Source organism: Priapulus caudatus, unplaced genomic scaffold (genome assembly GCF_000485595.1).
Source record: "Priapulus caudatus unplaced genomic scaffold, Priapulus_caudatus-5.0.1 Scaffold556, whole genome shotgun sequence".
Lineage (NCBI taxonomy): Eukaryota > Metazoa > Priapulida > Priapulimorpha > Priapulimorphida > Priapulidae > Priapulus > Priapulus caudatus.
In genome coordinates, this window is record NW_014577617.1 from 99,338 (window position 1) to 109,160 (window position 9,823).

Below are 9,823 nucleotides of genomic sequence, written 5' to 3' on the forward strand. Positions count from 1 at the left end.
TGCTCCGTTCGACTCACGCCACACGGACGATACCACATCGCTCCGTTCACGTGTCACCTTAGGAACGAGGTTACCACATCGCTCCGTTCACTCACCACGCAACGACATACACATCCGGCTCCGTTCACTCACCCGCACCCACGTACCACATGCGCTCCGTTTCACTCACAGGAACGACTACCAGCATCGCTCCATTTCACTTCGACCCACAACGACGGACCACATCGTCCGTTCCACTCAACCCGGCAGCAACGAGCGTACCAGATCGCCCTCGGTTCACTCACCCGCCCCAACAGCGTCACCATCACCTCGCTCCGTTCACTCACCCGCAACGAGCTGTGTGTGCGTCGGATCGAAAGCGTCGCGTAGCTGCCGCCTCCCGTCCTCACCTCGACCCGCGAACGACGTACCATCATCGCCTCGCGAGTTCACTCACCCGGACGAGGCGGTACCACATCGGCTCCGGTTCACGAGCTCACCAGGGAACGAGCGGTAACCACAGTGCGCTCCGTTCACTCCACCCGCAAACGAGCGGTACCACATCGCTTCCGTTCAGCTCACCAGGAACGACGTACCACAGGTCCTCCGTTCACTCACCCACAGACGACGACTTACCACATCGCTCCGCTTCACTCACCGCACAACGACTCGTGCCACATCGCTCCGTTCACTTCACCAGGAACGACGCTACCACATCAGCTCCGTCACGTCACCCGCAACGACGTACCACATCGCTTCCGTTCACTTCACCCGCCAACGACGTACCACTGTGATCGCTCCGCTTCACGCACCGTGCAACGAGTACACATCGCCTCCGTTCACTCACCCCAAACGACGCTACCACACGCTTCCGTTTCACTCAGCCCGGAACGACGTACCACATCGCTCCGTTCACAACGTCACCAGGAACGACGTTACACATCGCCTCCGTTCACGGTCACCGCACACGGGACGTACCACAGTGCGCTGCCGTCTCACTAACCAGGACGACGTACCACATCGCTCCGTTCACTCACCCACAATCGAGCGTACCAGCATCGCTCCGTTCACTCACCCACAAACGAGCGTACCACATCGCCTCCGTTGCACTCACCAGAACGAGCGTACCACATTCGCTCCGTGGCACTCACCACAACGACGTACCACCATCGCCCGTTTCACTCACCCACAACGACGTACCACATCGCTCGTGTCACTCAAACCACAACACGTACCACATCGCTCCGTTTTTACTCAACCACAACGACGTACCCACATCGCTCCGTTCACTCCCCGCGAACGACGTACACATCGCTCCGTTCACTCACCAGGAACGACGCCTACCACATGCGCTCCGTTCACTCACCCACAACGACGTACCACATCGCTCCGTTCAACTCACCACAACGAGCGGACCACATCGCTCCGTTCACTCCACTAGGGAACGACGCTACCACAGTCGCTCCGTTCAGCTCACCAGGAACGACGCTACCACATCGCTCCGTTTGACTCCAGGAACACGTACCACATCCGGCTCCGTTCACTTCACGCCACGAACGACGTACCACATCGCTCCGTTCAACTCACCCGGCAACGACGTACCACGAGGTCGCTCCGGTTGCAACGTCAGGCCGCAACGACGCACCACATCGGCCTCCGGTTCACTCACAGGAACGACGTACCAGCATCGCTTCCGTTCACATCACCACAGACGAGTACCACAGTCGCTGCCGCTCACTCACGCACAACGACGTACCACATCGCTCCCGTTCCAGCTCACCGAGAACGAGCGATACCACATGCGCCTGCCGTTCAAACTCGGACCAGGAACGACGTACGCACATCGCTCGTTCAGCTCGACCAGCGAACGACGTACCACATCGCCTCCGTTCATCACCAGCAGACGACGTACCACAGTCGCTCGTTCACTCACGCCACAGACGACGTACCACATCGCTCGTTCACGTCACCCACAACGACGTACGCACATCGCTCCGTTCGGAGCTGCACCCACAACGACGTAGCCAGCATCGCTCCGCTTCACTCACCAGAACGAGCGTACCACATCGCTCCGTTCATGTTCCATTGTCGTGAAGTGTTCCGCCTGGGCGGTGATGTGGACGAGGCATCCCGGGTTTGCCAGGTGCATCGTAGGGGGAATGATGTCTGCGTGAGAGCGAGAGACTAAACGCAGAATGACGTGTACCGGCAGTACCAGGGGGGAGGGCGGGGGAATGATGACGGGCGACCGCGATCGCGTGTGCTGGGGTCGGGCGTGGGGTTGTGAGGTTTGTGGGGGGGGGGAATGAAGAAGCAGAAACCTGATGCAGGCAGTTATGGAATTATATCTTAATTCTTATATTATGGATATTATAGACTTCTGATATTTATGATCGTTGCTATGGTCCAACAATTTCTGGTTTTCTGGATGATGGGCGCTGCTTGCTACAGTCCTACCTGCCCACCCGTCGTCGGCGCATCGTCTCGCGAGGAGCTCGGGGAGAGATAGGGAAGCCTTGCTCACGCTGACTCGCTGCCGGGGGGGGGAGGGCGAAGGGGCGGCAGAGGTCAGGCGATGAACGACGGTTGCACGATGACGCGGAGATATCTACGCGTGTAGATATACCGTGCGCAGCGATGTTACGAGTACTGTTGAGATTTCTGGTGGATCCGGTGTGACATGGAGTCGGACGTGACGTCATGCATACACGTGCTATAGACGATAGTGCACTGTGCAGGTTTTATGCAAGATGCACGCACAGCATCACACGCACAACACACACACACATGCACGCATCAGCACCACACACGCCACGCACGCTAACGAACAGCTGCACACAGACACGCACGCACGCCCGCTAACCACCACATGTCATTACACTGCCGACCGGTACTACTTACGAAAGAGTAGACGTCTGCCGAGATGCTTTGAAGAGGGCATCGTCTGCAGCTCTTCGCTGGACGTCTGCTGCCCGTCCTTCTGCCGTCAAAACGCGGTAGTTGGCCACCAGGTGTTCCTACCACACAGACGTACATCCCGTTACACCACAACACCGTCACGCTATATTGCGTCATTACCAGGCTTTTATTCCTCACGAATCTTAGTATTTTTTATAGATGGAAGGAGGAGGTCTGGAAGGTGGGTGCGGGTATGTATCGGATTACATTAACATGTAATTAGATAGTCATTACATGTCCGTATGTCATGACCCCAGCTACACACGGCGAACTCTTATCAGGTCAGATTACGAATTCAATACGCTGTGGACGACGACACAGGGTCAATGTGGCCGAGGCCGGCGGGGTCACTGCGAGGCGTCACTGCAGGTCCACTGTGGTCGGTGTGAGGTCAGCGTGAGGTCAACGTGAGGTCACTGCGGGGTGCGGCGCGGGGTCCCGCACCGCGGAGTATACCTCCGTGTAGATTTCGCCGACAGCACGAGAGCGGGATCTCGCTGATCCAGTGCACGACGCGCCTGCGTCTCTGGCTCCTCCCGCAGCCAGCGACCGGACGGTAGGACTTGTCCGGAAAGTTGCGGTTTTGAGGTCGATTGCCGTTGGCGTTCGCGCGTCCCTTGTCACCGTCCTCGTCTCCTAGAGGGCAGCACCATGCATGCAATGATGACGAAATTCGGGGAATCGCGCGAAAGAGAGAGGAGATGAACCGCATCATAAGCAGTCGCTAGATACGATCCTAATTCCCTAACGCAAGCGTAAACTCTTAAATTAATTTCTAACCCTAGCCTAATTCCATAATTTCAAATTTCACCATAACTTACCCCTATCCCTAATTTATAACGCGTTATTCCTAATCCAAACCTTATTTCCCTAACAAACTAATTTCCACACACTAACCCTAACACTTATTCTAAGCCTAATCTAACCCCTCACCCTTACCCTTACACTAATGTTTACCTTATCCTAACTATAGTTTAATCCTAGTTACCTCCGCCAACAGGGGTTGTTTTTCCTCTATTGGCAGGAGGTTATGTTTTCACACGGCGTGCGTTTGTGGGTTTGTGGTTTGTTTTGTTTGTGTACAGCCTAACTGAAAAGTTATGAACGCGATTGTCATAACATTTTCAGGATAGCTCAGAAATGGTTCTAACTTAGAATTGATGAGATTTTGTGGTGATTCCGGATCCAATTAATAAATAATAATTAATTAATTAATAAAATTGCAGGATAGCTCAGAAATGGGGTAACTTAGATTGATTACATTTTGGTGGTGATCCTGGTGAGTGAACGGAGCGATGTGGTACGTCGTTCCTGGTGAGTGAACGGAGCGATGTGGTACGTCGTTCCTGGTGAGTGAACGGAGCGATGTGGTACGTCGTTGTGGGTGAGTGAACGGAGCGATGTGGTACGTCGTTGTGGGTGAGTGAACGGAGCGATGTGGTACGTCGTTCCGGGTGAGTGTGAACGTCGACCGGACCGTGGACCTAGGGGTCTCGATAACTGTGGCAGCGGTAGCAGCAGCGGCAGTAGCAGCAGTAGTAGAAGCAGCAGCAGCGGCAGTAGCAGCAGTAGTAGAAGCAGCAGCAGCGGCAGTAGCGGCAGTAGCGGCAGCAGCAGTAGCCTGTGTGATGTTACGTACCAACTGCAGTAATAGTGATTCATGTAAAGTTGATGCTGGGCGCCTTTTCCTCTCTGTCTTTCGCAAAGAAAAGTTTTGATGAAGAGAGTTGCCTCACTACCCCCTGCTGTGAAGGGACGGGATTTTCTAGCCATATCTCAAATTCATCACGCTTCGTTTAAATATCTGATAGGAGCGAAGTCAACACTTGCCTTGCCCTCATTGTAAGATGATAATGTCCGACCCTGCTGCAAGTTTTGTTTCAGTACATGTATTTGCATTTAAATTACAATAAAGCAATAATGATTCAATAATAATAATAATAAAAATGATAGGTGGAATGCAGGACTGGAACTATCTTAACTCCAACTGCTTTGAGCTGACCGTCGAGATGGGTTGCACCAAGTTTCCGTATGAGGCAGAGCTGCAGAAGCTCTGGCAAGATCACGAGATGTCCCTGATCGCCTACATGGAGGAGGTGAGTGTGCGTTTGACCTTCGTCTGACCCAAGGTCGCGACCCTCGACGACGAATCGAAGAGCAAATCGGTCGTCGCTAATTTTACAACTTTACGTCGTCAAGTAACGAGGGCATTCGACTTCTGTTTAGACCAAGGTCACATTAACGAAGAGGGATCGTTAATCTTTTATAGTTGTCATTAAGTTTCTAGCTTCGTAGCATCTAATAACAGGGGGCATTTAAGTTCTGTTTAAACCAAGGGCCTGTTCTTCTTCCATAGTTTCCCCCTCCTCTACACTTTTTACCCACCTCATAAACTTAACTCTTCCCCTCCTCTTCCTTTTCCCCTCCACTACCACTCCTCTCCCTACCTACTCATTATTCTGCTCCCTTATAATTTCTAGATGGCACACAAACGTAATGTGATGAGGAAACTGCTCTAGCTCGGCTGACCTATCAACAACATGCTCGGGTAGGGCTGGGGCGTGGCTGTCTCTCTCATACGGATAAGCTATGTTCCTCTCTTGCTGTTCAGGTGCACCACGGCATACGGGGCTTCGTCCGCGCCGAGCGCGGAGGCATGCCACTAGAGGGCGCCATCATCCACGTCCACGACATCGACCACGACGTGCGGTCGGCCACCGACGGCGACTACTGGCGCCTTCTGTTGCCCGGAAACTACACTATCACCGTTGCGATGGACGGGTGAGTGTTACATGTGGAAATATTCAGACGTGGATGGCGTGGTTGCACAGAAAAGAAATTTGTTTCAATAATAAATAATTAATGTAATCAATACTGTGTATATATGAAACGTATAGTAATGTATAATAAGTATAATAATGCTAAATGTATGGATAGTAATGTATAGTAAGTATAATAATGTTAAATGTATGGATAGTAATGTATAGTAAGTATAATAATGCATGAAAACATAACCTCCTGCCAATAGAGGAAAAACAACCCCTTGGCGGAGGTAACTAGGATTAAACTATAGTTAGGATAAGGGTAAACATTAGTGTAAGGGTAAGGGTGAGGGTTAGATTAGGCTTAGAATAAGTGTTAGGGTTAGTGTGTGGAATTAGTTGTAGGGATAAGGTTTGGATTAGGAATAAGCGTTATAAATTAGGGATAGGGGTAAGATTATGGTGAAATTTTGAAATTAGGAATTAGGCTAGGGTTAGAAATTTAATTTAAGAGTTTACGCTTGCGTTAGGGAATTAGGATCGTATCTACGACTCTTATGATGCGGTTCACTCTCCTCTCTCTTTCGCGCGATTCCCCGAATGTTCGTCATCATTGCATGCATGCGTGCTGCCCTCTAGGAGACGAGGACGGTGACAAGGGACGCGCGAACGCCAACGGCATCGACCTCAACCGCAACTTTCCCGACCAGTACTACCGTCCGGTCGCTGGGCTGCGGGAGGAGCCAGAGACGCAGGCCGTCGTGCACTGGATCAGCGAGATCCCGTTCGTGCTGTCGGCGAATCTACACGGAGGTATACTCCCGCGGTGACCCCGCGCCGACCCCGCAGTGACCTCACGTTGACCTCACGCTGACCTCACACCGACCCCACAGTGACCCTGCAGTGACCCTGCAGTGACCCCGCCTCGGCCCCACACTGACCCCGTGTCGTCGTCACAGCGTATTGTATTCGTATCTGACCTGATAGAGTTCGCCTGTGTACTGGGGTCATGACATTACGACATGTAATGACTCCTAATTACATGTAATGTAATCGGATACATCCCCCACCCACCTTCCAGACCCTCCTCCTTCCATCTATAAAAAATACTGAAATTCGTGGGAATAAACCTGGTAATGACGTATCGCGTGACGGTGTTGTGGTGTAACGGGATGCTACGTCTGTGTGGTAGGAACCCTGGTGGCCAACTACCCGTTTGACGGCACGAAGGACGGGCGGCAGACGTCCAGCAAGAGCGCAGACGATGCCCTCTTCAAGCATCTCGCAGACGTCTACTCTTTCGTAAGTTACCGGTCGGCAGTGTATGACATGTGTGTTAGCGTGCGTGCGTGCGTGTCTGTGTGCGTGCGTGCGTGCGTGCGTGTGTGTGTGCATGCGTGCATGTGTGTGTGTGTGCGTGTGTGTGTGTGCGTGCATGTGTGCATAAAACCTGCACGTGCACTATCGTCTATAGCCGTGTATGACATGACGTCACGTCCGACTCCATGTCACACGGATCCACAGAAATCTCACAGGTACTCGTAAATATCGCTGCCACGTATATCTACACGCGTAGATATCTCCGCGTCATCGTGCAACCGTCGTTCATCGGCATGACCTCTTGCCGCCCCCTTGCCCCTCCCCCCCCGCGGCAGCGAGTCAGCTGTGAGCAAGGCTTCCCATCTCTCCCCCAGCTCCTCGTCAGCGATGCGGCCACGACGGGTGGGCAGTAGGACTGTAGCAAGCAGGCGCCCATCATCAGAAACACCAGAAATTGTTTGGACCATCAAAATATAATAATATCAGAAGTCTATAATTCCATAATATAAGAATTTAAGAATATAATTCCATAACTGCTGCACAGGGTTCTGCTTCATCATTCCCCCCCCCCCCCCCCCCGGGTTCCCGCCGGTCGCGTCATCATTCCCCCCCCTCCCCCCTGGTACTGCCGGTAACGTCATCTCGTTTGTCTCTCGCTCTCACGCAGCATCATCCTACGATGCACCTCGGCAACCCGGGATGCTCGTCACATCACGGCCCGGCGGAACACTTCACCAATGGAACAGTGAACGGAGCGATGTGGTACGTCGTTCCTGGTGAGTGAACGGAGCGATGTGGTACGTCGTTGTGGGTGCAGCTCCGAACGGAGCGATGTGCGTACGTCGTTGCGGGTGACGTGAACGAGCGATGTGGTGCGTCGTCTGCGGCGTGAGTGAACGAGCGACTGTGGTACGTCGTCTGCTGGTGATGAACGGAGGCGATGTGGTACGTCGTTCGCTGGTCGAGCTGAACGAGCGATGTGCGTACGTCGTTCCTGGTCCGAGTTTGAACGGCAGGCGCATGTGGTATCGCTCGTTCTCGGTGAGCTGGAACGGGAGCGATGTGGTACGTCGTTGTGCGTGAGTGAGCGGCAGCGACTGTGGTACTCGTCTGTGGTGATGTGAACGGAAGCGATGCTGGTACGTCGTTCCTGTGAGTGAACCGGAGGCCGATGTGGTGCGTCGTTGCGGCCTGACGTTGCAACCGGAGCGACCTCGTGGTACGTCGTTGCCGGGTGAGTTGAACGGAGCGATGTGGTACGTCGTTCGTGGCGTGAAGTGAACGGAGCCGGATGTGGTACGTGTTCCTGGAGTCAAACGGAGCGATGTGGTAGCGTCGTTCCTGGTGAGCTGAACGGAGCGACTGTGGTAGCGTCGTTCCCTAGTGGAGTGAACGGAGCGATGTGGTCCGCTCGTTGTGGTGAGTTGAACGGAGCGATGTGGTACGTCGTTGTGGGTGAGTGAACGGAGCGCATGTGGTAGGCGTCGTTCCTGGTGAGTGAACGGAGCGATGTGTACGTCGTTCGCGGGGAGTGAACGGAGCGATGTGGGTACGTCGTTGTGGTTGAGTAAAAACGGAGCGATGTGGTACGTGTTGTGGTTTGAGTGACACGAGCGATGTGGTACGTCGTTGTGGGTGAGTGAAACGGGCGATGGTGGTACGTCGTTGTGGTGAGTGCCACGGAGCGAATGTGGTACGCTCGTTCTGGTGAGTGCAACGGAGGCGATGTGGTACGCTCGTTTGTGGGTGAGTGAACGGGAGCGATGCTGGTACGCTCGTTCGTGGGTGAGTGAACGGGAGGCAGATGTGGTACGTCGTCCTGGTTAGTGAGACGGCAGCGCACTGTGGTACGTCCCGTGTGCGGTGACCGTGAACGGAGGCGATGTGTAACGTCGTTCCTGGTGACGTTGTGAACGGAGCGATGTGGTACGTCGTTCCGGGCTGAGTGAAACGGAAGCGTGTGGTAGCGTCGTTTGGGGTGAGTGAACGGAGGCGATGTGTACTCGTTGCACGGTGCGTGAAGCGGAGCGATCACAGTGGTACGTCGTTGGCGGGTGAAGTGAACGGAAGCGATGTGGTACGTCGTTGCGGGTGACGTGACGGAGCTGATGTGGTAGCGTCGTTCCTGGTGAAGTGAACGGAGCGATGTGGCACGAGTCGTTGTGCGGTGAGTGAAGCGGAGCGATGTGGTAAGTCGTCGTCTGTGGGTGAGTGAACGGAGGACCTGTGGTACGTCGTTCCTGGTGAGCTGAACGGAAGCGATGTGGTACCGCTCGTTTGCGGGTGGAGTGAACGGAGCGCACTGTGGTTACCGCTCGTTCCCTGGTGAGCTCGTGAACCGGAGCCGATGTGGTACCGCCTCGTCCGGGTGAGTGAACTCGCGAGGCGATGATGGTACGTCGTTCGCGGGTCGAGGTGAGGACGGGAGGCGGCAGCTACGCGACGCTTTCGATCCGACGCACACACAGCTCGTTGCGGGTGAGTGAACGGAGCGAGGTGATGGTGACGCTGTTGGGGCGGGTGAGTGAACCGAGGGCGATCTGGTACGCTCGTTGCTGCCGGGTTGAGTGGAACGGACGATGTGGTCCGTCGTTGTGGGTCGAAGTGAAATGGAGCGATGCTGGTAGTCGTTCCTGTGAGTGAAACGGAGCGCATGTGGTACGTGGGTGCGGGTGAGTGAACGGAGCCGGATGTGTATGTCGTTGCGTGGTGAGTGAACGGAGCGATGTGGTAACCTCGTTCCTAAGGTGACACGTGAACGGAGCGATGTGGTATCGTCCGTGTGGCGTGAGTCGAACGGAGCA

At 54.2% G+C, this 9,823-nt stretch overlaps 1 protein-coding gene across 1 annotated transcript in view; it reads left to right on the forward strand.

Moving 5' to 3' along the window:
• Window positions 1-9,823, forward strand: part of LOC106811608 (carboxypeptidase D-like) — a 31,002-nt gene that overhangs the window by 9,374 nt on the left and 11,805 nt on the right. The window contains exons 7-10 of the mRNA XM_014815308.1: window positions 6,339-6,512; window positions 6,892-7,001; window positions 7,687-7,791; window positions 8,151-8,275. Of these exons, the coding sequence (XP_014670794.1) occupies window positions 6,339-6,512; window positions 6,892-7,001; window positions 7,687-7,791; window positions 8,151-8,275 (514 nt within the window). The remainder of the gene's footprint in view (window positions 1-6,338; window positions 6,513-6,891; window positions 7,002-7,686; window positions 7,792-8,150; window positions 8,276-9,823) is intronic.